The sequence below is a fragment of the Engraulis encrasicolus genome, chromosome 14 (genome assembly GCF_034702125.1).
Source record: "Engraulis encrasicolus isolate BLACKSEA-1 chromosome 14, IST_EnEncr_1.0, whole genome shotgun sequence".
Taxonomy (NCBI): Eukaryota; Metazoa; Chordata; class Actinopteri; order Clupeiformes; family Engraulidae; genus Engraulis; species Engraulis encrasicolus.
Genome location: NC_085870.1, coordinates 37,056,633 through 37,084,552, shown reverse-complemented (window position 1 = coordinate 37,084,552; position 27,920 = coordinate 37,056,633). Strand labels below are relative to the sequence as shown.

Sequence of the window (27,920 nt, the reverse complement as noted above, 5' to 3'; positions counted from 1 at the left end):
TCCATATATTACGCTAACACTGAAAAAGTCTGCCATTTTGAATGTCCAAAAATAGCCATTTTTAGCTGCAAAAATGACAGTACTTGGACCATACTAGAAAATACATATTTAATACTTAGTAAACTTTCATGTAAAGATCAAAGTTGGCAATAGGCAGCCCAATTTCAATAAGCAGCATAGTTGCAGTACCTTTTTTGACCATTTCCTGCACAGTGTCCCTTTAAATTCAGAAAAAAGATGGTCAATGCCCTTTCGTTCATCATTACAAGCCACGTCCTGAAACAATGAAGCAGCTTAGGGTGGGGGTGCATAAAAGCTAATTAGAAGCGCCCACTTGTGCGAGGAACGTCACCTTCAACCAGTGTTGATTGGCTACCATCTTTGGTTAAGGCTACGGTGGCAGGGCTCTAAAAGGATTCAAGGATTCAAAGATTCAAGGATATTTATTTGTCATGTACATAGAGACACTTTCGTGTCACTTGTAATGAAATGCGTGGCCGTTGCAAAACAAGTGTGCAGAAGAAGGGTGAAGAAGAAATAAAATAAAATAAAAAAGTAAAAGGTGTGTGTGTGTGTGTGTGCGTGTGTGCGCGCGTGTGTGTGTGTGTGTGTGTGTGTGTGTGTGTGTGTGTTCAATCAAAGTAATTAGGAGGAATTCAGTAAGCAAATGGCATGAGGAAAAAAGCTCTTTCTCAGTCTCTCAGTTCTAGCTCTGTGACAGCACAGTCGCCTTCCAGATCTCAGTTTTTTAAATAGTCCATATCCTGGGTGTGACTGGTCTTTGAGAATGTTATGGGCCCTAGATAGCACTGTCTTTGTGTATAAGTCTTTCACGGCAGGGAGAGGTTGACGAATACAGCGCTCAGCAGAGCGCACTATCTTTTGTAGTTCTTTCTGTTCACGCACTGTGGCGTTTCCGTACCAGGTGATGATGGACCCTGTTAAGATGCTCTTCACTTCTGAGGAGTAAAAGGCTTTTAGGATGGGTGTGGAAACTTTGAACTTTTTCAACAGGCGCAGAAAGTACAGTCTCTGCCTGGATTTCTTAATGATGTTGTGTGTGTTGTTTGTCCATGTTAAGTCATTTGTGATGTGAACACCAAGGTATTTAAAGCACTCTACCCTCTCAACTGGTTGTTTGCAGATGGAAAGTGGAGTGTAGTTTCCCCTCTTTTTCCGAAAGTCCACCACCATTTCCTTAGTCTTGCTTACGTTTAGTGCCAGGTTGTTGTGCTGGCACCATTGTGAGATGTTAGAAACTTCATTTATATATGCCTGTTCATTCAAAGGCTGGATTTTGGGAACCCTGGCTATGAGTTATTTAAAAAATATATGGGAAAAAGCAAGACTGTCAGAAGAGTAGGGGTGTGCAAAATAATCGTCATATCGATGCATCGCGATACTTACTCTCACGATACAATGCATCGATTCATGACAAGGTATCGTGATACTTATTTTCTCAATATACTGCATGGATTCATGACAATTGATTATTTGATAACAATAAAATTCGATTTGCCACGGGTTATTTTGTTCAGTAGAGAATAGGTAATATTTCTGTTGTGATGTAAGCTCTTTCCCAGATGATAGAATGCTTAAATAGAATGAACTGACTTAAGAAAGCTACACAGCAACTGACAAATAAGCTGTATTTTACACATTTACTGAAGTAAATATCGCAATGCATCACAGTAGTACATGAATCGCAATGCATCGTGATAGAATTGCATCGTGGCATGTGTATCGTGATGCGCATCGAATCGTGAACCCTTTGCCAATACCCACCCCTACAGAAGAGCAGTTGGTAACACTTTATTTTAGGGATACATCTATTAGCACTAATACATACAATGTTAATGCCTGCATAAGTAACTTGTAAGATGTACTAAGCAAACGCTAAGGCCTACTAGGTCCTTACTAAGGTTAGATTGGTAATAAATCCCTTATTGTGCATGAACAAGACATTTGTGAATACATGCCTAACAAATGTTTGATTTTGCTTTGAACATGCCTTATAAGTTACTTATACAGGCACACTGTATGTATTAGTGCTAATAGATGTATCCCTAAAATAAAGTGTTACCGAGCAGTCTTTTGCAGAGTCCAGCGAAGACCTAAGACATATTTTCTGAGGAAACATCGTTAAATTGGAAGAAAATGTGGTTGCTTTTGGCAAAATTATGTGCACACAGAGGTGTATTCCCAACATCCGCAGGGTTAGCCAGCAGAGCAAAGCAAACCTTCCAGGACCTGATTGGTCCAAGCTAGTCAACCAAACTTTTTGTGTTCAGTTGTGTTTGTAAATTTCCCTGAAGAAGGTCGGATGACCAAAATGTTGTATTTAAGTTTGTTGGTGGAAAGGACAGTGTGTAGGATCTCTTTACGCTTCAATAACATTCCAGGATTAACAGCCTGAGGATGAAATAATCAGTGTGCATCAACCTCTGTGAACATACTGGGGAACATACTGTCTTTATGTAGCAAGAGACTGGTGCTGTATGTATTTTTAAGACAATTTTTAACCAGGGGGACACAGAATGAGGGAATAGCATCAGGATCAGGAAGTGACCGTGTGGGTAATGAAGTTGGAAATGCATGCAAATATATAACATCGGATGAATGAAAAGGACATGTATGCAACAATGCGCAATGACGTGGCGAGATGCGAGCATGGAATTCACTTAACCCCTTAACACAGAGCCTACATTATAACCTTACAGTCACCAAAATTGTAATGGCTATGTCTTAACTGTACTTACTGTACTGTACTTCTCTGTACAATGTTGTTTTGATGTAGTTGAGTATTTTCAGCAAATAGTGAGTAGGCCCGCTGGAAACCTCATCTGCAGTAAGAAGCTGCAGTTGTGCTGCTTCTTGCTCCCATTCTTGGGGAAAAAAAAGATTGGCTTAAATCACAGAAAACCTGTGTGAAGCTGGCCCTCCCTACCCAAAATACTGAAATAACACTGCAGATTGCTTGTGCTACGTTTGTGGCAGATTGTGCTGTAAAATTTTTCGTTTGTGCTATTAAGGATTTTGAGTAATTTAAATACTCAAATACTCATAATACTAACACATTTTCAATGGGCAGCCCCCCCTCCATTTCCAAATTTCTCCAAAGTAGTCTCAATCGAAGGGAAATTGTTTGCGCTCATTTGTGCTGTGAAAATGAACGCTTCAATCACTTGTTTTTGTAAAGTTACAGCCGTTTTATTTTATTTATTAAAACGGCTGTAACTTAGCAAAACACAGCCGCATGCGTATGTCTAAAAGGTCATTATTGATGGTGTCATGAAAGTCAAAAGCCAGCATCCCTACCAATCTCTAATTTAACAGCTGACGAAACCCATTCTCCTTAAAGTGGGGGAGTGGGGGTGTCCTTTGATGAAAATGTTCAAATTCAACTTTTTCCCATATATTCTAATGCTACCAGGTCTTAAGTCAAGTCCATCCTTTCTGACTGTTTCATCGTCACATGTTTCTTGGTCACTTGGCCCCATCTCTGGAGTTACCATGAGTTGGTGTCTATCACCACTGAATTTGCTCAGCTGGTGTCATTAGTCCAAGATGGTACATCAATGTGTGCTGTGAGCAGCGGGATCGCCATCTCCTTCCTTGGGGCAGGTGGCACAGGAAAAGCACTGCCAGAGCCCTGCAACCTCATTTTGATGTGCATGTTTCTGCTCAAATGGTCAGAAATAGTCTTCATGAAGTCTGTACAAGGGCCTAATATCCACAAAGCGTTGCGATAGGGAGAAATGTGCATGTACCAAAAAACATGAAGATTGGCACATTCACCATTGGTGCCATTGATGTGGTTAATTTTTCCTCACATGTGAAACTTAAGTTAGGGTTTGTCACTAAATAATAAACCCACATTACAATTTTCTAAGCATAGTAGCAACACGTAGATCTGATTTGAAATTGGTCCCATTGGGTGATCCATCTCGCTGGACTCTTCTCACTTTGGTCCCTTTCGTTCTTTACACCACATAATCGTGACATATTAATAATATTTATGATCTGACAAAAGTGTGTTAATATTGCAGGTTTTTCCCTTTAAAATTTATTTTTTAAAACCACCCCCCGACCCCCCATCAATATTTTGTAACCTTTGACCGGTATTATGACCTTGAACCATTGTATTTGCATAGTTCAAAGACCTACGATCATTAAATTGACAATTATAAACATAATTTATGTGTTGCACTGGGTCAACAATCCAATGACACATTTTCCCCCTTAAATATCATTATCAATTTTTATCGTTGACCTTAATTATGACCTTGACATTCTATTTGCATAGTTCAAAGTACTACTGTGATATGATATGACACATATAAGATCATAAAATTGCTGTTAGGGGAAATAATTAATGTGCTGTACTGGGACAGCAGTCGATAAACACGTATCTTCCACTTAGAAATCGCTATTTTGTAATGTTTGTAGGGTTTGGAAGATTTTTTCCAAAAAACTACACAGGGGTGTTTCAAACATGTGGTGGCTTCAGAAAATCGTGGGAATTGTGGTATTGAACTGTTGATGGACAGATTAAATATATTTCTACTAATATCTATGCACTACACTGTAACACTGGACAATCTTTTAGGTCACTCGAATCTATGCAGTCTACTGTAAGGGCCTTTCCTATTACTAATCTCCACCTAGGGCTGGGCGATATGGAAAAAAACCAATATCACGATATGGATTACTTTATATCACGATAACGATATATATCACGATATAGCACAATTACATACATTTTCTGTTATTCTCTTTATTTGCTCTTTTTTTTCATGTTGCAAAACAACCTTTCTTTAAAATTGATCTTTTTATTCTTATTTTTACAGTTACATTAACTTATAGTGTGTATTGTGACAACATGAAAATGTAATTAAATGATATTCAATTGTATAAAACTGATAAAATTACTATCACGATATAAACCATATAGGAAAAAGGTCACGATATACACTGTTATATCACGATAACGATATACCGTAAAGTTCCATATAATAGCCGAGTTCCAATTAGCGGCCGGGTTCCTTTTAAGGGCCGGGTGCACGAGGATATTTGGACAGATAATGGCCGGTTCCAAATAAAAGCCCGGTCTAAATGATCATTAAATGACCCAAGGAAGAAGGCTTGACCACCGGCGCTGCATGTTTCCCCCCTTATATTGTTTTGTTTAGTTTTTAGGATGCGTTGCGTCTTTGACCATCAACCGCTGCGTCAGTGAATCGAAATGTCGGAAATTTTGCAATCTAAAACTCGGGGAAGCAGCGTGTTTCAGGGCATGGTTTAACGCTGTAATAGCCTATGGGTAAATGTGGGTAAAATCCACATTTAAAACGAGTAGTCTAGACATGTGATGAGAGAAGATGACATTTGCGACAAGCGTCCAACGAAATGAAATGTAAAGTCAAACGAAATATGCAGCCTCTCTGCACTCGGATTCTCTTCCCTTCGCACTAAACTGGCAAACATTTTCTCTTATGCCTACAATGCTTTTAATGTTTTGTGCACTATATGGACACATGAGACATTGTTGACATGTTGAAGTGAACTTTCTCCAATGTGGATGGCGGAGCACGCACTCGCACACACCCTGCACGCACTGCACTGATCAACGCACTTTAATCAAGCGTCAATCTGCGTGGAGGAAGCGCACACCGTTGCAACTTTGACTTTGGGGAAGGGATTGTTTAGTGGGATGTGCATTTAAATGCTTTTCAGTTTCATTTGTTAGCTTTACATTTTTTGTGTATGGTAGGCCTAGCCTATTAATATGTGACATCTGTGCAGATGGAAACGTTTTGTGTTAGGCTGTAGCCTACCTTAATTCGGCCTAGGCTACTTTTAGTTAACCACCGCGTAAAGGTCTTCGCATGGACAAATGAAATGGTAATTGAATAAAAGTTCACCAGTATTGCAGGGTGTATTAAACCCAGTGTCCGTTAGGGTTTGGGAGAGCAAGGAAGAGAGCGGCATCGCTTCGAAATGTGTGCGTAAAACCTGCTGTTACCCAGTGGGAAAGTGTTGCCGCATTAAAAAAGCTTTGTTTGATTTCGTGTTTGTATTTTACTTTGACGTTGCCTATAGTCCTCAGTTCATGGTTATTTTCTGTTGACCTCCTTCACATTTTCTTTCGGTCATGTAGGACTATTGTAAATAAATCGACCGTATTTTAATAATTTTGATTGCGGACTTAATTTAGCCCTTCAATCACCCCTCTCCAATTGCAAACTTAAACCCTGGTAGAAGGAGCATTCACTACCCTGCACGTAGCCTACTCGTTAATCACTTATTGTCTGACTGATTTTGGCTGCTGCGAATAAGGTATCTTTATATGAAAAAAAGGCCCTGTCCCCGTTTTGGCTGAATGCTGACACCACGCAGATGACCGTTGCGGTTTTGCCGCGGGTCTTGAACAGTGCACACTCTTTTGAGAAGGCAACTGGCCACCGCAGGAGAGGGGAAAGGTGGCAATATTATCCACAAGGTCCTGGTAGGAGAATCATTCGTTATAGGCACTACTACATACACATTCAGCAATTTTGTCTGTTGGTTTTTGTTTGCAGCAAAGTAGGATATCGGGTAGACTAGACCTCCATATCTTCATAAAAATCATCTACCACCGCTGTGATAATTTGACTACAGACACCAGTTGTTTAAAGCTACTGTACAATTGCATTCATGCCGCTTGTCTTGAACTGCGCGCTCTCTTCCAGTTCCATGCGTGACAGCCAGATGAGAAGCGCAAAGGTGGGGGCTATCCGTGGTCGCTGAGGAAGGTGTCAATATCCACAACCTCACTGAATAAATAGCCTAACCCTTGAACTGTGCAGCAATTACACATTGTTTAGGTTCTTGAATACTTTCTAAAACATGGAATTAATTTTCCATTAATAAGGAAAGGTGTAAGATTTATCCTCAACCCTCCCCGATAATGTTCTTCGAGTCTTCAAAATCGCGCATCACGCATTAACACCTGCTGTGTTAACTGTACATTTAACAATAACATAGCCTAGGCTATTGCTTAAAGCAATTGAGCACCATATTTTCCCAGTTTAGGGAAATATTTTTTGGGAAGAAGGAATTAATCGCCTGTTCCAAATAGCCGCCTGTCTCAAATATTCGCCTGGTCTCTCACGCGATTCAGACAAATAATAGCCCGGGCCATTATTTGGAAATTTACGGTATATCGTCATATTGCCCAGCCCTATCTCCACCCCTACCCCTTTGCCTTCCTCTTGCCCCTAGTGCTTTCAAACAAAGCCGCAAGGTGTAGGACTTGAAACGCAACCCCTATGGATTGGGATGCCCCTTCAACAATCACGGAATGACACTCACAGCTGTCACTAATTCCATGCATTAGGTTGTGCGTTTCACGGAGAAAAGGGCCATCACACATTAGGACAATGGAATAATTAGCTAACAAAGGTGCATTTTCATCGTAGGAATGTAGCCCTAGATTCATCAACAATGAAGGCATAGTTAAAAGATGCTTCTATGGCACCCCTCGTCAGGCCTCCTCCTGCACACATCCAGTCATGTGCTTCTTCATCCTCCTGTATAAAGTGTTAAACTTCTTAAACTTACTAGCTCCCATTCTGACTCAAACAAGGAGAATTGCTGCACGACTATCCCTTGCCATACAGTAAGTTCCAGCAAACCTCTGCCTCAAAGTTTGACGTCACTAGCATATTGATCATCAGGGCTCTAAATTAATTTTTTCCACCACCAGCCAATTTGGCTGGTAGATATTTTTTCGTACCAGCCTAACAGAAGTTCAACAGCCATCACCAAACCCTCACATCCCCACACGCCCTCACTCAAACCTCACATAACCCTACAGCCTACAGTAGAAAGAAACCTAAACCTCAACAGCCGTCAACACACAGCCAAATACCATGGACCATGCACAGAAGAGAGGGGAGCGGAGGAGAAGAAAGGAAAGGAGAGAACACGAACACACAGGCGCGCGCACACGTTGTGCAATAAAGTGTATGATGTCGTAGGGCTGCACAATTAATCGCATTTTAATCAAAATCGTGATTTTGGCCGCCACGATTATAAAACATGAAAATTGCGATTTCATGGGAGGAAATCCAGTGTTCCATCTAAGCTGCGCGCACCTGCAGACTTGTGCACTGCTCGCACGTTCTCAGCACAAAGACATTTCAGCCAATAGTGATATTGTTGACAACTGTCTCTGGGTGGAGGATAAGTTTGTGAACCAATAAGCAGGCAGTGCTGAGAGGGGGCAGGCGGCAGCATTTTGGCAAGGAAGACGAAAACGAAAATCTCGGTGTCAGTGCAGTGACTGCTGGGCAGAGGAGGGGAGTAGTTTCATCCTAATGGTGGCTTTATATGAGGAATTCAACCATTAAACCAGCCATTACTTGATGGAGTCTCTGAGGGTGTTTTGAAACTATGTGCTTTGACCAGCAACCGTTTGTGATTGTGGAAAGCCAAGTAGTTATGAAGAGAAATATCTTAATTTCTGGTCTAAGAAATCGCTAGTTAGCATGCTAACACAAACGAAATAAGCTAAGTAATGTTGTCTACAACATTTAGAGTGGCTGTTACTCACTACTCATTAACACCCACCTGCATGTAGATATGATAGCTGCTTTGGTGGACAAGTAATGTAAAGTTCCACTGGTGCAGTGGGTTAAATTACAATGAGTGAAATTCAACCCAATTTGTAGCTGTCATAGTTGCTTCTGCTTCCTACTTACATGTGTTAGCTTGCTATCTTGACAAATGCACTGCAGTCCAACATGGCAGAACCGAACAGAACCATAGCCCATAGCCTATATATAGCCTATGGCATAGGCAATAATACACATCATGAAGCTATGTTTAATTTAAATGGTTATGTTTTCATGCCAAATCATGAAGAATTACTTTACAGACCAGAGCATATGCATATTACTAAATTCAAAAGTGACAGCTCTTCAGCACAGCCCTTTGATTTCTCAACTCACTCTCTCGTTCCCTTCCTAGTTAAAACACATAGATAACCTCCCTCTAACTCTCCTACTCACAAATGCATTACTACCTCCAGTCCAGAATTGAAATTAGCTGGGAATCATACAATAGACAGCACAAACGTTAAGCTTATCAAATTGATTATGCTGCCATGCTTTGTGAGTGTAGATATGCCATCATGCATACGTAGCTTCTTGGTATGGCCTACACACATTTTACATGCAAATGTTCTGGTCTTCACTCACCCTGCCCTGCTTGCGTTTTTGCAAGTGTTTGGGAAAATACAGTGTGATCCTGTCTCTGTTACTCCTATTAGCCTACTAGCATTCAGCGACACAGAACCTTGCCGTAACCACCACGAAATTATTTATCACCCGTTCAAAACCTACTAAACAGAAGTAACCCCCGCTAGTCATATTATTATTGACGGTTTCAAAATCTGCTCAACAAGCGGTGGCTTTGGTGCGCGCTGTGAAGCAGGCAGTCAATAGGCGAAAGGCTACGTTACTGTGATTAAATGACTAACCAATGGCCGTAGCCTACATCATGACGGAAGTGTCCATACGTAATGTAGGAAACCTTGCCGTCGTTGGGTTCATTATAGAAGCAGCGGTTTAGGCGTTCATAATGTATTGCAGTGGGGCGCTACCAGCCAAATTAGTGCGTAGATCATTGTCTCTATTAGACAAAATGAAATTTCACCCGCATTTGGCGTGTTTGCGGGTGTTAATTTAGAGCCCTGTTGATCACTAATAACCAGCTACATCAGGGAGATGTCTGCACAGACTATTTAATTCCAGCACAATGAATAATCAAGTCTTTCACCTCTGAACTTTCATGTGTGCCATTTTGTTTGTGTCCTTGTCCATGTTAGCTGCTTATTTAGTGCATTTCACCCAGACTGTCAATTAAATCAATCAAAAATATTCATATAGCACATTATCACACATAAATGTCATTCAATGTGCTTAAGAATAGAGAAAAGAGAAGAAAAAATGGTAACACTTTATTTTAGGGATACATCTATTAGCACTAATACATACAATATTAATGCCCGACCTGATTTACAAAGTGTAAGGATATATTAAATAATTAATACTTGTCCAGCTGAGTGATCTAGTTTTCTCTTGTTCATATCAATGTAGGGAAGGTAACAGGAGCCAGTATATAGCAAGGACTGAGCGTAGACTTGTTAATGGCGGTGGGTTGGTGAGATGTAATTTTTTTCATGTACCACTGAGTTGTTATTGTAAAAAAATAAAAAAAATAAATGCAGAACATTAGAATAATACTTATGAAGCAAAACTCAGCTATTCTTTTATGATAATTAAGTTAATGTTTGAGAACATTAGCTTCAAGAAGTGCAGTGCATGATGGGTACGCAATCTAGGCCAACAGACAACCTACCCAGCTCTGAGCCTACGTCCTTAGCTCCTCCCCTCACTCGTGAAATTTAGTTGCTATCCAAACAATTTGCCATGTACGTAACAACAGAAATATTATCATTGCTGCATTGGCCATGCATTGCATTTCTGACTAAGGGCATCATGCACTGCACTTCTTGAAGATAAGTTTCTCAAACATTAACTTATTTATCACAAAGGAATAGCTTAGTTTAGCTTCCAAACTATTACTCATCGTTATATTCTGCATTTATTGTAGGGTTTTTACAATTAAAACTAATTTGTGTATGAAAAAATGACCACCCACCGTCACTGAGAAGTTTACGTCCAATCCTTGCTATATAATGCTTCCAATAACTCATTCATGTATAGAGTAGAATACGTGAGATCTACATATCCGACGAGACTAATGCAAATTCAGAAATGTTCTTACACTTTGCTTCCCGTGGGGGCCCTAGGTAGTGTCTGCCCTAGGTAGTGTCGGGGCCCTAGGTAGTGCAGGGGCCCTAAGCCATCTGGGCTGAGCAATGCATCACTTTAGAATAGGGACCCTTATTCCACATCTGTTTTCACACTGTTCAGGGTTTGTTCACACAGTGTACCAGGAGCTTATACACATTGTATTCTGGCCCTTACTGCTTACTCATAAATAGAAATCTAGGTCTACTAGGTCCTTACTAAGGTTATATTGGTAATAAATCCCTTATTGTGCATGAACAAGACATTTGTGAATAACTGTCTAACAACTGTCTGATTTTGCTTAGTACATGCCTTACAAGTTGCTTACTAAGGCATTAATATTGTATGTATTAGTGCTAATAGATGAATCCCTAAAATAAAGTGTTACCGAAAAAATATATATTGTGTTATAGATGGTGTGTAATTAACTAACTATCACCAAAGGCAGATAAGAATAAAGCTTTTTTTTAACTTCCTTTTAAAACAAGATAGCTGTTTGTTTTCTCCATTTGTGTCACACTTAGAATGGACTGATATTAACAAAAAATAGTCACAATCATTTCTTACCCTCATAAAAAAGGTGTTAAACTTCACACTTCCTTACACAAAAAAAGACAGTGACATCAGTAATCAGCATCATATACAATGTCAAAGTCGAATTACATCAAGTGAAGGGATACATCCCAAGAGAATAGATCCAACAGAGCATACTTAAATTCCACAACAGCCACAACTATATCTGATACAGTTAATAAAACTGAAATTTAAGGAGGAAAAAAAGAACAAAAAGGAGACACAGCACTCCTATGAAGAGCAACTACATTTGCATTTAGTCTTTTAAAGAGCACTCATAAAATGTGTTACAGTATCAAATGTAACAGTTAACACTTTAACGATTCAATAACATTCCTTGATCATGTGTCACTATCCTAAGAAAGAGTCTGTCAGAACACTTTTGCCAAACATACACCAGTGTTCATATTGAACATTCTCTTCAACTAACCATAAACCAAAAAAAATAGTTATACAATTGTATTGACAATAAAATAAATGTTTATGTGTACTGTACTCTAAAATAGCAAACACAATTGCTAAGATATTGACATTTGTCATATTCTCTCAGTATTCTCTCACTCTTCAATAGTTTTTGCATGACTACTGTACCTATGTTCGTAGACCTTCCCAATGACATATGATATTATGGTTATAGTTGTGAAAAATCCTTTTAAAAGATGAACTCAATGAGGAACGGTCCCTGAACAGGTCCTTGAAACAATATACTAATACCATACTTGGTATTGACCACATATCAAAATATACTTGGCCATCAAATGCTATCATGAATATATTTGGCCATCATATATATATATATATATATATATATATATATATATATATGTATGTAGTGAAAATCAACTCGTTTGGCAGAGAAGATAATGTCAACAAGGACATGCCCATATCAGGCAGGGTTGGTCTGCTGACTGGCCACAAGTATCTCTATATAAGACAGATGGCTGGAGGTCTCCCCCACACCAACTGCTGCCTTCTACAGGTGAGTGACATCCTTTGGATAGATGAAGTGACTAGTTGTAGGGAAAAGACAAGTATTTAAAAATGGAATGCTACATAAAGAAAATGTAGCAAATTGTTTGTTAGGAGCAAACTATTGCATATTAATAGTACATAGCCATTTCTGCATGATAATGCTATATGATTATTAGCATAAGTATATGCAGACTGAGTGGTTGTATATTTTGCAGACACGCTGAACTTAACATCTCAGTTACTGTTGGGGCGTGAGACGGTAAGTCAATTTTTTATGGAAAAATAGTACACAAAAGATTATGTTTAACAACACTCATAGTTGTAGTTTAAGTCCTGGCTCTAATAAACTTACAGTTAAACTTAAACTTAACACACATTTGGAAAACACTTTGATACTGCTACACGTAATTCACCAGGGTCATTTGTTTTCCAGTTGTATCTAATTTCCTAATAACTGCAGTGCACTATTTCCCAAACAATTTCAAACACATCCAAAAATAGCCTATTAGAGAACAAAGAAAATGGTGCAAAAGCAGTTATTACCTCCGCCAAGGAGGTTGTTTTCGGTCGCGTTGGTTTGTCTGTTTGTTTGTTTATCTGTCTTGTATGTCAGCAGGTTAACTCAAAAACCTATGAACGGATTTGGCTGAGACTTTGTGGAGTTGTTGGAAATGACCCAAGGAACAAATGGTTGATTCTGGTGGTGATCCGGATCACGGACCAGAACCAGGATTTTTTTTTTTTTTAAAGATTCTTCAACATTGCTAGCCTAGAAATCTAGACGCCCCTAGTGACTGCAAATTGAATTGCAGACGGGGCGAACTTTCACATTTGAGTTTCCAACTTCCAAAAGAAGGCAGAAAGACTGAAAATAAAAAAGGTGTAACATAGTCAAATGTTCTACCAAACAGCTTCCTTGACAGAAGTCTATAGTTAGGAAATGAGATACAAATGGAAAACAAATGATGATGGTGAAGTAGCTGTGATTTGAGACTGAGAACAGTAGTGTTTGCCAATTGATGAACAGAGTGTTCAATGAAAGTTGTGTAAGCTTTTTTTAGTTACAGCTGTAATTATAGTTACAGTATGTTCCAGCTGTTAGGACCTTTACCTTTATAGATACAGTATTTTTAAGCATACAGTACATCATGCCCAGCCCCCCTTTTCTCTCTCTCTGAGCAAAATGTTACTTAACACTTTCAAAACTATTTTTTAATAAGATATAAGATATTTTAATAGTGATGAAGAACGAATAATATCTGTATCGTACAGTACAAACAGTTGTGAAAGGTACCTTAACATTCTTCCTAGATAACCAACGAGCCATCATGGGGGATGGAGATATGGAGTGCTTTGGCCCTGCGGCCATGTACCTCCGCAAGCCAGAGAAAGAGCGTATGGAGGCCCAAACTACGCCCTTTGATGCCAAATCAGCTTTCTTTGTGGTTGACAAAGAGGAAGATTATGTGAAAGGAGTTCTGCTGAAAAGAGACGGTGGAAAATGTGTAGTACAAACTCTGCAGGGTGATAAAAGTAAAGTAAGTCATTTATTATTATTACTATCATTATTGCTGTTGTTGTTGTTATTAAATAATATTAATAATACATTTTGTTGTTATTTGTGTAATAATATTTACTATTATTATTATTATTATCATTATTATATGTAAGGGTTAACGTTCGGCGAGAAGGTCGCTACCGTGGAATAGCAGCACGACAGAGAGAATCTTTAGACCCCGACGCGGAGCGGAGGGGTCTTGTTCTCTCTGAAGTGCTGCTATTCCACAAAGCGACCGACTCGCCGAAAGTTAACCCGCTTATTATATGGATATACTTAAATGATTCACACATGGCGGGGACATTTCTTTAGGCCTATTTAATGTTAAGATTGTTGCTGCGCAAAACAAAACAGTGCCGTTGTGGAACACAGCTAACAGCAAGGTAGCCAGGACAACAGGTGTTGTCTATCACAGCAGCTGATTAGAGTCTTGTTGAAAAGTCGCTTTAGCAGTGAAAAGTCTTGTTGCCATTGACAGCGGTCTGTTATAGACCAACCCTTCAGTTATCGAAAAATAACAGACGTGCGAACGTTGGGGAGCCCCGTTGAAATGAATGGAGCATTCGACCGATGACGTCACACCATATAATAACAGGATATAACTATGACTAATTTGAATGAGAATTAGAATGTTACAGGTTAAGAAAGATGGATTAAAAAAAGAAGAACCGAAGAAAAAACTTTGAAGCAAACTGCCACATGCCTGTTCTATTTACTTCAGTTTGCAGAAGAAGAGTGCAACACTGCTTCTGATGAAGGCTTAGTGCTGAAACGTCAGCAAGCCAAAAATTAAGTGGTGAAGCCGTAAAGAAGCAGTATTGCGCTCTTCCAGCAAACTGAAGATGGTAGGGTACTATGGTACTCTGAAAAGCTACACCTGCTGACAAAGGGACTATGATTTACTCAACATGGTACATGGTTAGATCGATGTGGATCTTATTGTTTCCTTTGATTACATTTTCTGCATCATATTTTCATATCTTACAGGAAGTCACGGTGAAAGAGGATGAAATTTTTCCCATGAATCCTCCTAAGTACGACAAAATTGAGGACATGGCCATGATGACCCACCTCCACGAGCCTTCTGTGTTGTACAACCTCAAAGAGCGTTTTGCAGCATGGATGATCTATGTAAGACTGAGAGTGAAATAGCAATAACAAGTGAATAAAAATATAAACAATGTACATGTACTGTATAATAGAAAGATAATGAAGGGCTTTCTTTTATTGTCTCTCAGACATACTCTGGGCTGTTCTGCGTCACTGTGAACCCCTACAAGTGGCTCCCAGTGTACGATCAAATTGTTGTTGAAGGATACAGAGGCAAGAAGAGGATTGAGGCTCCACCCCACATCTTCTCCATCTCTGATAACGCCTATCAGTTCATGCTCCAAGGTGAACAATTAAAAAAATATATATTTCTACATTTTGATGATACATGTATTGTTGCATCGAATGTCCTGCAAAAGGAATGATGAGGGAATGAAGTTATAATATGAGAGGGATATTTATGAGAATAATCTGGTTTCAGATCGTGAAAACCAGTCCATCCTTATTACGTAAGTAACCATTACAACTGCTGTAATAGCATTAAATAGTGACCTCGCCTTAGCAAACATATTTGAAAATATCTTTTTGCCCCTCAGTGGAGAATCCGGTGCAGGAAAGACTGTAAACACTAAACGTGTCATCCAGTACTTTGCAACAATTGCAGTGGCTGGAGGAAAGAAGGATCAGCCAGCTGCAGCTGGAAAAATCCAGGTTAGCTTCCATATTTCTATAACTGTGTGTGCAACTGTGTAAGTTTCCATTTTGATCATATAAAAATATGAATATTAAATGGTGTTCACTGCCCTGTAGGGGTCACTGGAGGACCAGATCATTGCAGCCAACCCTCTACTAGAGTCCTATGGTAATGCTAAGACTGTGAGGAATGACAACTCCTCCCGTTTTGTAAGTGTTCAAAAACATTCAGAGCCAAACAAAATTGTTATATGAAAATGTAAAACTTAAAATACATTTTTGTTAACAGTGTGTGGATAAAACATACTCCTTCCTCAGGGTAAATTCATCAGAATCCATTTCGGCTCATCTGGCAAACTGGCTTCTGCTGATATTGAGACTTGTAAGACTCTTGAATTCTTGAAATATACTCCACACTAATTCAATATATTACATTTTGAAAAAAAAAACCACACATCTAATAATGGTATAACTGTGTGTTACAGATCTGCTGGAGAAGTCAAGAGTGACATTCCAGCTGTCTGCTGAAAGGAGCTACCATATCTTCTACCAAATCATGACTGGGCACAAGCCTGAGCTGATTGGTAATGCAGGATGTTCCCATACACTGAGAAAAATCCCAATACTGTAAGGGAAATGGCAAAATGACAAAGAACACCTCTCACACATCTCATTTGTTTTCCAGAGGGCCTGCTTATCACCCAAAACCCCTATGATTTCCCTATGATCAGCCAAGGTGAAATCACTGTCAAGAGCATCGATGATGTGGAGGAGTTTATTGCTACTGATGTAAGATGTTTAACTGGAAGTGAAAACCAAAAAAAAATATCTATGCATGGATAATGGATTCAAAAGGAAACAAATGTATCAAGATTGTATTGTTTTACTTCAAGCCAAAAATAAATTATTGAATTTAAATTTAATAATTAATTATGCATAGTTTCTAATTCCATGATCCATGATTCAAAGTTTTCTGAATTTCCTCTGTATTCTGTATATGATATTGTAGATGTCATAGTTTGTGCTGAATTCAAAGAATTATTAATAGTGTTGAATGAATGCAATTCCCTGATGTACATGTATCCTTTATATCTGTAAACCTGTTGTAAGTTATTTTTGTTTACGAAGACAGCCGTATATATTTTTTTTGTATTTTTCTTATGTAGACAGCCATTGATATTCTGGGCTTCAATGCAGAGGAGAAACTTGGCATCTACAAGCTCACTGGGGCTGTGATGCATCATGGCAACATGAAGTTCAAGCAGAAGCAGAGAGAGGAGCAGGCTGAGCCTGATGGCAATGAGGGTGAGGACTGGATTTCAGCAAAACTCTCGGGATATGTTAAACCCTGAAATTGCTAAAAATAAATAAATAATGAATACATTTTTATTTCTAATCAGAGGCTGATAAAATCGCCTACCTCATGGGCTTGAACTCTGCTGACATGCTGAAGGCTCTATGTTACCCACGAGTGAAGGTCGGAAATGAGTATGTGACCAAAGGCCAAACTGTACCACAGGTCAGTAGTATGTATTTAATGTGTTTACAGTAAAATACAGCTTTGAAATCTCACCTTCATGTGAAAAAATACTAATTGTGATTTTAATATGTAAAAAAAAAAATCTTTAGGTGCACAATGCCGTTTCAGCTCTCTGCAAGTCCATATACGAAAAGATGTTCTTGTGGATGGTCATTCGTATCAATGAGATGTTGGACACCAAACAAGCAAGACAGTTCTTCATTGGTGTGCTGGACATTGCAGGATTTGAGATCTTTGATGTTAGTGTATTTCTATTCATTGTAAAACTGAAATGTATTTCAATTTTTTTACTTGAGTATGTAGTCTTATAGTTCTAATGTACACATATATATATTTCTACAATAGTACAACAGCTTGGAACAGCTGTGTATCAACTTCACCAATGAGAAACTGCAACAGTTCTTCAATCATACCATGTTTGTGCTTGAGCAAGAGGAATACAAGAAAGACGGTATTGTGTGGGAATTCATTGACTTTGGTATGGATCTGGCTGCCTGCATTGAGCTTATTGAGAAGGTAATATCGGTGACATAAACAAATTATGCTCAACAACAACAAAAATACTATGAAACATAACATTGCTTTCTTTAACAGCCACTGGGCATCTTCTCCATCCTTGAAGAGGAGTGCATGTTCCCCAAGGCCTCAGACACTACCTTCAAGGGCAAGTTGTATGATCAGCATCTTGGCAAAACCAAGTGCTTTGAGAAACCCAAACCAGCAAAGGGTAAGCCAGAGGCCCACTTCTCCCTTGTGCACTATGCTGGCACTGTGGACTACAACATCAGTGGTTGGTTGGACAAGAACAAGGACCCACTGAACGACACTGTTGTGCAGTTGTACCAGAAGTCTGCAATGAAATTGCTGGCCTTCTTGTATGTAACCCATGGTGGTGAAGGTAAGAGGGCTTCCTTACTTGTATTCTAAATTTCACTATCAGAGAACTTAGTGAAGTTTTTCAATGCCTGCTATATCATTGACACAGCTGATGGTGGTGGTGGTGGAAAGAAAAAGAAGAAGGGTGGCTCCTTCCAGACGGTCTCTGCTCTATTCAGGGTAACGATTTGTAATATATGTTTTTGCATTCGTCGATTCATTATTTTGCGACAGAAATGAGATATGTAAAACAAATGTATCCATTGTCTTGAAAATATAACTCTCAATGCGGTCCTGACCACAGGAGAACTTGGGCAAGCTGATGACCAATCTGAGGAGCACCCATCCTCACTTTGTGCGCTGCTTGATTCCCAACGAGTCTAAGACTCCAGGTAAGATAATTGCTTGATTGCTTGGGATAACTGCTTTTGGAAGTGCCATGAATTTTACTGGGCTGGTTCTTTACACAATGATTTCATTTCAAAAGGTTTGATGGAGAACTTCTTGGTGCTTCACCAACTGAGATGTAATGGTGTGCTGGAGGGTATCAGAATCTGCAGAAAGGGCTTCCCCAGCAGAATCATTTATGCTGACTTCAAGCAGAGGTTAAAAAAAACATTCTAGGCTGAAAAAATGTCATGCTCGAAATCAATACATGTTAATATTTTTTAAAGTTTTTTGATATGCTCTGTTGCTCTTCGCAAATCAAAAATGTATTGAATAAAATGTTATAAAATCAATCATATTTTAAGAAAGCAGCACAGACATTGATGTTAAAATAAATACTGAAGCATAACTTTGGGAAATATAGTTTTGGCAATGAACAGTGTAACGATACACTTTTCACGTGGACTATTTTAAAACATTACTCATTCACACCATTTCAGGTACAAAGTGCTGAATGCCAGTGTCATTCCCGAGGGACAGTTCATTGACAACAAGAAGGCTTCTGAGAAGCTCTTGGGTTCCATTGATGTGGACCACACTCAGTACATGTTTGGCCACACCAAAGTAAATTACTAAAACATCCTTTCCACAAGATATTACCTGTTGAGCTGTGAAAATGAAAAAAATCTATGCTAAATGATACAAACTCTTGTAGGTATTCTTCAAAGCTGGGCTGCTGGGGACCCTTGAGGAGATGCGAGATGAGAAGTTGGCAGTTCTGGTCACAATGACTCAAGCGCTCTGCCGTGCTTACCTGATGAGGAGGGAGTTTGTCAAGATGATGGAAAGGAGGTGATTTGAAGGGGAAGCTAAATTTTCACCAAAATATATTAACATTGTTAATATTTCTGAGTCCACAAAGATTACTTCTCACTGAAAATGCATGTCCCCACAAACAGGGAAGCTATCTACACCATCCAGTACAATATCCGCTCATTCATGAATGTGAAAAACTGGCCATGGATGGGAGTGTACTTCAAGATCAAGCCACTTCTGAAGAGTGCTGAAACTGAGAAGGAGCTGGCTGAATTGAAGGAGAAGTTTGGTAAAATGAAGACTGCCCTGGAGACTGCCCTTGCAAAGAAGAAGGAATTGGAGGAAAAGATGGTTTCACTGCTCCAAGAAAAGAATGACCTGCAATTAGCTGTAGCATCTGTGAGTCAACTTTATACATATGCTTTTAAAAAGTTGTTGTCGTAACAATTATTGCATTATCAGAAACCTTTCAGTTCTGAAAAAGTGGAAAACACTTAGTTTGTCAGATACCAGAGTCATATAACATTCTAAATATGTTCAGTATAACAAACAAAAAAGTTAGGGGTGGGCATAGATTATTTTTTTAATCTAGATTAATCTCACTGTAATTATGAACAGTGCTATAAATTGTAGAGGCAAATACAGATAAATCTATCAAACATTTAGACTATTTAAACAAAATGACCTCAACAATTCAGCATTTCTAATGGGCAGAGAGAGAGAGAGAGATAGATAGAGAGAGAGAGAGAGAGAGAATGAATCTGCCACTGACTGTTAAAAAGGGCATCTGCTCCTTTAGAGAGGGAGGAGCTGCGCAGCAGGTACAGCAAAGTCAGAGCCAGGCTACTAGATTTCTAGAGCTAGTTCTAGACCCTAAAGCACTGGCCCACATCGATTTGGCCTAAACCTGACAGTTGTTCTCTGCGTTAGAATGCCAGCGGAGTTACAACTCCAAATGAATTCAGTTTGCAAAAAAAAAAGTCAAGCGCGACGACCGCGAGGTTGGCTATATCAAGCGCAACAACCGCGAGGTGTATTACCGTCTGACATGAGTCGCAAATGCGCGATCATAACACAAACATTCAGCGAGAGTAGATATTGACAGTTTCAGTTTGACAATCTTCAAAATGTATATCACACGGAATGTTTTGCAATTATGGAACAGGCAAGATTTCTGGAACAGGACTGTTGTTTGTGTTCCATGCAATGCGTGAGGAAATGTAGGCTATGTCGGGCTGGTACACAATAATGTCTGCTTCACCTCAAACAATAACGTCTCTCTAGTCTACCACTTATGAAAAAGCACTAAAACAGCACCTACTACGGCAGAGAGATTAATGTTTACAGCGTGCAAACACTGTTCATATTTAGTAGGTCTACTGCTGAGCTACAGGCGAAGCCACTGGAGGGCAGTCTGAAAGCGTCTGTCAATCGAACGCTATGGTGATGCGCATCCCCAAATCCCAAATCCATATTTTGAGAATAGATTAACGTGCAATATTTCTTTGTCGCGCGATAAGAGTCTCACATTATCGCAGCACGTTAACGCCGATAACGGCCCACCACTAAATTTTTTTTACTATTTTTTCACAACAGGAAACTGAGTGTCTCTCAGATGCTGAGGAGAGATGTGAGGGACTTATTAAGAGCAAAATCCAGCTAGAGGCAAAACTCAAAGAGACAACCGAGAGGCTGGAGGATGAGGAGGAGATCAATGCTGAGCTCACAGCTAAGAAGAGGAAACTTGAGGATGAGTGCTCTGAGCTGAAGAAGGACATTGATGACCTGGAGCTTACCTTGGCCAAAGTGGAGAAGGAGAAGCATGCCACGGAGAATAAGGTTTGGAATTCATGTATTTTCTTGTATAGACCCATTTACTGTTTGTAAACAAAAAGAATATTATTGGATGTATGCATCGTCAGCTTAGGAAGACAGCGGTCCCCATATAACAATATAACGGGGTGGGACATGATTTCCAAATAATCAAATATTTGATATATGTTTGAATTTAGAACATTGATTTCGAATACAATTTCAGCCATATGTCACTTAACGCCATGCTTGGTAGTTCGAAATGTCTAAAAATGCAGACCTCAGATAAAAAATGATGTATGGGCCTCAATAAGTCAGTTCAAACTCTGTAGAGGGAAGCTGGCCTAGTGAGGGAGTGCTTACTTGAATGTGCTAGCAACATCCCTGTCATTGGAGCAAATATTGTCTCCAGGTGGAATGATTTACTGTGCAGCTGAGGAGGTGATTTTCAAATAGTTATCATTGATTTCGAAATGTTTTTTTTTTTTTGTCAAAAATGTCGATCCCTGATAAATCAGATAAGCTACCCCTATCTGCCAGATAAATGACTGACAAAACAATCTTGGACCTGGGAATGTGTTGTGTTCTATAAGGCAGCTATACCATATTTTGTTTTTCCAATACAAATCTTGGGACGAATGAAAAGAATCTTGAATCGTTTGACTCCTGTTGTGTGGCCTTGAGACTGTGCCTTGCTCAACTTGTGCACATTGGCCTAGCTTAGCATCGAACTTGGAATTTCAGTCTTTGTCATTCTCCATTTTAAATGGAAATACAGGCTTTGACTAGTCATTCATGTCTTTTGTGGAATGTGGGATGAGTATAACAGCATGATACTAAATTTTTAAACACTATATTCCTCAGGATAACCAGTCTAGCTGACTCCAGTTGTAGAAGAAGTCAATTTCACAGAAATGAAAATGCTTCATTAGTCTCACGCTTCAATCTATAGTAATATCTGGTGACACTGCGCACAATACTTTGATGAAGTGGACTTTGAAAATGTCTCTATTATGCCATCAATTAATATAACAAAAGGTAAGAAGTGCTTTAAAGTCTTTTTCTGGAATCAATTTATTTTAGGTTAAAAACCTGACCGAGGAGATGGCCTCTCAGGATGAAGCCATTGCTAAACTCACTAAAGAGAAGAAAGCCCTCCAAGAGGCACACCAGCAAACTCTGGATGACCTTCAAGCAGAGGAAGACAAAGTCAACACTCTCACCAAATCAAAGACAAAACTTGAACAGCAAGTAGATGATGTAAGGGAACAAATTAAGAAAAGAAAATTGGCATGAGTAATATTACCAAAATAACTTTAGAAAAGTAATTGTATATACATTTAACAGCTGGAGGGCTCATTGGAGCAAGAGAAGAAACTCCGCATGGACCTTGAAAGGGCCAAGAGGAAGCTTGAGGGAGATCTGAAACTGGCTCAAGAATCCATAATGGATCTGGAGAATGACAAGCAACAGTCTGATGAGAAAATCAAAAAGTATGAGAATAAAAAATATATATTTGATACTGAAATCACATGATTTGCACGACTGATCATTACTCCTTTTTGCCACACAGGAAAGACTTTGAGATAAGTCAACACCTAAGCAAGATTGAAGATGAGCAATCACTTGGAGCTCAACTTCAGAAGAAGATTAAGGAACTTCAGGTGATTACTGGTTTAAGTAATGCTCTATTACATGAGATGTAGTGCAAAACATTGACCTTTATCAAAATGTTTAGGCACGCATTGAGGAACTGGAAGAGGAAATTGAAGCAGAGCGTGCTGCTCGAGCTAAAATTGAGAAGCAAAGAGCTGATCTCTCCAGGGAACTTGAGGAGATCAGTGAGAGACTTGAGGAGGCTGGTGGGGCCACTGCTGCTCAAATTGAGATGAACAAGAAGCGAGAGGCAGAGTTCCAGAAGCTGCGTCGTGATCTTGAAGAGTCCACCTTGCAACATGAAGCTACTGCCTCCGCTCTTCGCAAGAAGCAGGCTGACAGTGTGGCTGAACTGGGTGAGCAGATTGACAACCTTCAGCGTGTTAAACAGAAGCTGGAGAAGGAGAAGAGTGAATACAAAATGGAGATAGATGACCTCTCAAGTAATATGGAAGCTGTGGCTAAATCAAAGGTATTGCTTAGAAAAAGAATGTAATATTTATAGATGTTTTCCCCTGTGGTTAAGCATGAACACTTAATTAACTTTGCAACTCTCCAGGCAAATCTGGAAAAGATGTGTCGCACCCTTGAAGACCAAATGGGTGAGATTAAAGCAAAGGCAGATGAAAATGCGCGTCAGCTTAATGATGTTAGCGCACAGAGGGCAAGGCTTACAACTGAAAATGGTAAGTTAACAGTTACAATAAAATAATGTATATATGTTATTATATAGTATTAATCCCAGGTCAAAAAATCATAAGTTGGAGTCAAAATGTATGCGAGCTGTCAAAAAGAAAAACTGCTGGAATCATAGGAGATTTTCTAGAACTTACCAAAAGCTTTTAAAAAAAGGATGCAACTCTGCTGTTCTAAGTTTGTCAACCCTTTGTATTTCTGAAAAATGTTATTTATCCCAGAGGAAAAATAAGGAGCAAATTAATTCATGAAAATCTTAAATAATTAATAAGGGAGGACTTAATTTGGAAAACACCCCAATGATGAAAGTAATGTAATTAAATGGTCCATAGGTGAAATGGGTCGTCAGCTTGAGGAGAAGGAAGCTCTCGTCTCTCAGCTGACCAGAGGCAAACAGGCCTATGTACAGCAGATTGAGGAGCTGAAGAGGCAGGTTGAGGAGGAAGTCAAGGTATGCTTGTCAAATTGAGTTGAGCAAAAGTTCAACAGTTGTTTCGATGTCACTATGCCCAATATTTTCAATATGTCTCTAAAGGCCAAGAATGCCCTGGCGCATGCTGTCCAATCAGCTCGTCATGACTGTGATCTGCTCAGAGAGCAGTTTGAGGAGGAGCAGGAGGCCAAGGCTGAGCTACAGCGTGGAATGTCCAAGGCCAACAGTGAGGTGTCTCAGTGGAGGGCCAGATATGAAACCGATGCGATCCAACGCACTGAAGAGCTTGAGGAGTCCAAGTCAGATATCATTTTAATACAAATATGAATTCTGTAATTCAATTAACAATGACTATGAAGTTGTGAATAATTTCAAATTTAATGCATTTCATTTTGTTCTTACAGGAAAAAGCTTGCTCAGCGTCTACAAGACGCTGAGGAGTCAATTGAGGCTGTCAACTCCAAGTGTGCCTCTCTGGAGAAGACCAAACAGAGACTCCAGGGTGAAGTGGAGGATCTCATGATTGATGTGGAGAGAGCAAATGCATTGGCTGCCAACCTTGATAAGAAGCAAAGGAACTTTGACAAGGTCTCACTGACTTACTGACAAAAAGAAAATATGGCATGGATCAATACATAAAATCACATTTAAAACATCACACTTGTTTTTCTTCTCAGGTCCTGGCAGAATGGAAGCAGAAGTTTGAGGAGGGCCAGGCTGAACTGGAAGGTGCCCAGAAAGAGGCTCGCTCTCTAAGCACTGAGCTTTTCAAGATGAAGAACTCGTATGAAGAGGCACTGGATCAACTGGAGACCCTGAAGAGGGAGAATAAGAATGTACAACGTATGCCAACACTGCCACATATTTGCATCACTATTTAGCTATATGAATGTTTTTGCAACATTTACATGAATATACTGATTATAATATTATAATGCTAATGATTTCTACAGAGGAAATTTCCGATCTCACTGAGCAACTTGGTGAAACTGGCAAGAGTATTCATGAGCTTGAGAAGGCTAAGAAGACTGTGGAGACTGAGAAAACAGAAATCCAAACTGCACTGGAAGAGGCAGAGGTAGGTTTTTCAACAGCAATTAACTCATTGTAATGTGTAATTTTGTTTGAAAATTCAGGTCATTCAAACTGTCTTTCAAATCAGGGTACACTTGAGCATGAAGAGTCCAAGATTCTTCGTGTTCAGCTGGAGCTCAACCAGGTGAAAGGTGAGGTTGACAGGAAGCTGGCAGAGAAGGATGAGGAGATGGAACAGATCAAGAGGAACAGCCAGAGGGTGATTGAAACCATGCAGAGCAGTCTGGACTCTGAGGTCAGGAGCAGAAATGATGCCCTGAGAGTCAAGAAGAAGATGGAAGGAGACCTCAATGAGCTGGAAGTACAGCTCAGCCATGCCAACCGCCAGGCATCTGAAGCTATGAAGCAGCTCAGGAATGTCCAAGGACAACTCAAGGTATAAACACAGTCCAAGTCAGGGTATAATAACAGTGTATAATGCAATTAACAAGTCATAGAAAAAAGTTATCACACAGTCTGCTATGAAAATCATTGAACATGAAATTATTTACTTGAATTATTATGGTATTGTATACAGGATGCCCAACTGCACCTTGATGAGGCTGTGAGAGGACAAGAAGACATGAAAGAGCAGGTTGCCATGGTGGAGCGCAGGAATGGCCTCATGATAGCTGAGATTGATGAGCTGAGATCAGCTTTGGAACAGACTGAGAGAGGCCGCAAAGTGGCCGAGCAGGAATTGCAGGATGCTAGCGAGCGTGTTGGACTGCTTCACTCACAGGTATGAATTATTGAATGTTAAGTGGATATTGCATTTTCATTAAGTACTGGTAAAAAGAAGTAACCAGGCAATTTGTATTTTAATATTAATGATTAATGAGGCATTTTTATCCTCATTCAGAATACTAGTCTCTTAAACACCAAGAAGAAGCTGGAGAGTGACCTTGTCCAGGTTCAGGGTGAGGTTGAAGACATTGTTCAAGAGGCCAGAAATGCAGAGGAGAAGGCCAAGAAGGCCATTACTGATGTGAGTTTAAACGTTGATTACACAATACAATACTGTTGTTATCCCAAATGATAAACCTTTACATATTCTAAAATACCTACAAGACTTTGAAAAATACATACAAAACAAAGCAACGCATTGTTAATCAATAGGCTGCCATGATGGCTGAGGAACTCAAGAAAGAACAGGACACCTGTTCTCATCTGGAGAGGATGAAGAAGAACCTGGAGGTCACTGTGAAGGACCTGCAGCACCGCCTGGATGAGGCTGAGAACCTGGCCATGAAGGGCGGAAAGAAACAACTCCAGAAACTGGAGTCCAGGGTATTTTGAAAGATGTTTAAATATGTTGAATTTTGAATGTAGTGCCTATTGTTATTGTTATGCTAGTGTTCACCTGACACAAACCAATAACATGTTGTTGAAGGTGCGCGAGCTGGAGGGTGAGGTTGATGCAGAACAAAGACGTGGAGCTGATGCTGTGAAAGGTGTTCGCAAATATGAGAGGAGAGTCAAGGAACTCACCTATCAGGTAAAACGTGCATAGCTATGAACTTTTATGCCCTTGATATCAAACTTTGAAGGTAAACTGTGTATGTGTAATATTTTTAGTAATTAATTTCCAGAATTCATGCTGCCTATTTTCAAACGTTAGCTTTTTAACTAATATTTACCACCATCATCAAATTCTAATCTAACTATTCATTATGACTGGGAAAATTGCACTCTTCAAACACAAAATAGGGGGTCTTCTCCATGTCACCCATTTTGAATTTCCAGAAGTATACATTTTTAGCTGCAAAACGTACTGTACTTTAGTCATACTACTAGATATTAGTTTATTACTTAGTAAATATACATGACAAGATCAAATTTGGCAATAGACAGCACAGTTTCAATGACCAGCATAGTTGCAATAACTACTCTGGCCACGATCCTACACAGTGCAATTTTAAGTAGGTAAATGAAAGCACAAAAAAAGATTAATGCACCAATGGGAGAATTGTCCCTCGACTCACCACATGAATGAACGTCAGAAATTATCAGCAAACTACATTCATTATTTCTCACATTGCGCAGACTGAGGAGGACAAGAAGAATGTCACCAGACTGCAGGATCTGGTGGACAAACTTCAGATGAAAGTCAAGGCCTACAAGAGGCAGGCTGAGGAAGCTGTGAGTAAAGGCTTTAAATACTTAAACTGAAGTAAATTATTAACTTTCAAATTTAACCGCAACTACAACTAGAAAACTCATGTTACAGGAGGAGCAGGCCAACACTCACCTATCCAGGTACAGGAAGGTGCAGCATGAGCTTGAAGAGGCTGCAGAGCGTGCTGATATTGCTGAGTCCCAGGTGAACAAGCTGAGGGCCAAGAGTCGTGATGCTGGCAAGGTAAGGATGACTAGGAAAAACACAAAAAAAACATAGAACATATAATACAACATACAATACAATAGTATTGCACATAATTACATGTTATTGCACATTATATAGTTGTTGCACATTATTACATGTTAAAAAATAATTCAGATACTACATACAATCATCTGATAATACTGTAAATCATTCATAATCGCTATCATTGTATGACACCAACTTGACTGAATGATGTTGCTTTTCTTGTATTTCAGTCTAAAGATGCGGAGTGACCAGTAAAGACAAAGTAAAATGAGATGGGATTCATACAATATGACATCCTTAATAAAGACATTTAAGCATTACCACACATTTCTTTATCGTCCCTTTATTTACAGTGTTGCCTACATGCACAATAATGACAACCTTATTTTGTCAAGTTATCAGTCCATGGGCCCGAACAGAAGATAGTACCAAAGGTGGCAAAATCTAACAATGGTTTTTGCTATCTTCTTTTCTGCAATCTTTTTCGTCCCAAATATTAATATTAAATTCGAAACTAGTCCTTAAAAGAACTCATTTAAGTTTTTTTTCCCCCT

The 27,920-nt window shown here is 39.4% G+C and overlaps 1 protein-coding gene across 1 annotated transcript; it reads left to right on the top strand.

Annotated features, from left to right (window-relative positions):
- The first annotated feature begins 12,563 nt into the window (after nt 1–12,563).
- LOC134462558 (myosin heavy chain, fast skeletal muscle-like) lies at nt 12,564–27,689 on the top strand. Its single transcript, XM_063215648.1, has 40 exons — nt 12,564–12,663; nt 13,716–13,942; nt 14,950–15,093; nt 15,201–15,357; nt 15,494–15,521; nt 15,609–15,723; nt 15,823–15,915; nt 16,024–16,087; nt 16,191–16,289; nt 16,391–16,494; nt 16,872–17,010; nt 17,106–17,224; nt 17,335–17,484; nt 17,591–17,761; nt 17,840–18,143; nt 18,231–18,301; nt 18,426–18,513; nt 18,609–18,726; nt 19,009–19,132; nt 19,224–19,360; nt 19,468–19,723; nt 20,921–21,163; nt 22,220–22,396; nt 22,484–22,629; nt 22,710–22,800; nt 22,875–23,264; nt 23,352–23,478; nt 23,821–23,939; nt 24,024–24,220; nt 24,326–24,509; nt 24,599–24,764; nt 24,875–24,999; nt 25,084–25,392; nt 25,534–25,737; nt 25,858–25,983; nt 26,115–26,285; nt 26,389–26,493; nt 27,042–27,137; nt 27,226–27,357; nt 27,597–27,689. Exons 2-40 carry the CDS (start codon nt 13,733–13,735, stop codon nt 27,612–27,614), a joined length of 5,817 nt encoding a protein of 1,938 aa, XP_063071718.1. The 5' UTR covers nt 12,564–12,663; nt 13,716–13,732; the 3' UTR covers nt 27,615–27,689.
- Nucleotides 27,690–27,920: the final 231 nt, after the last annotated feature.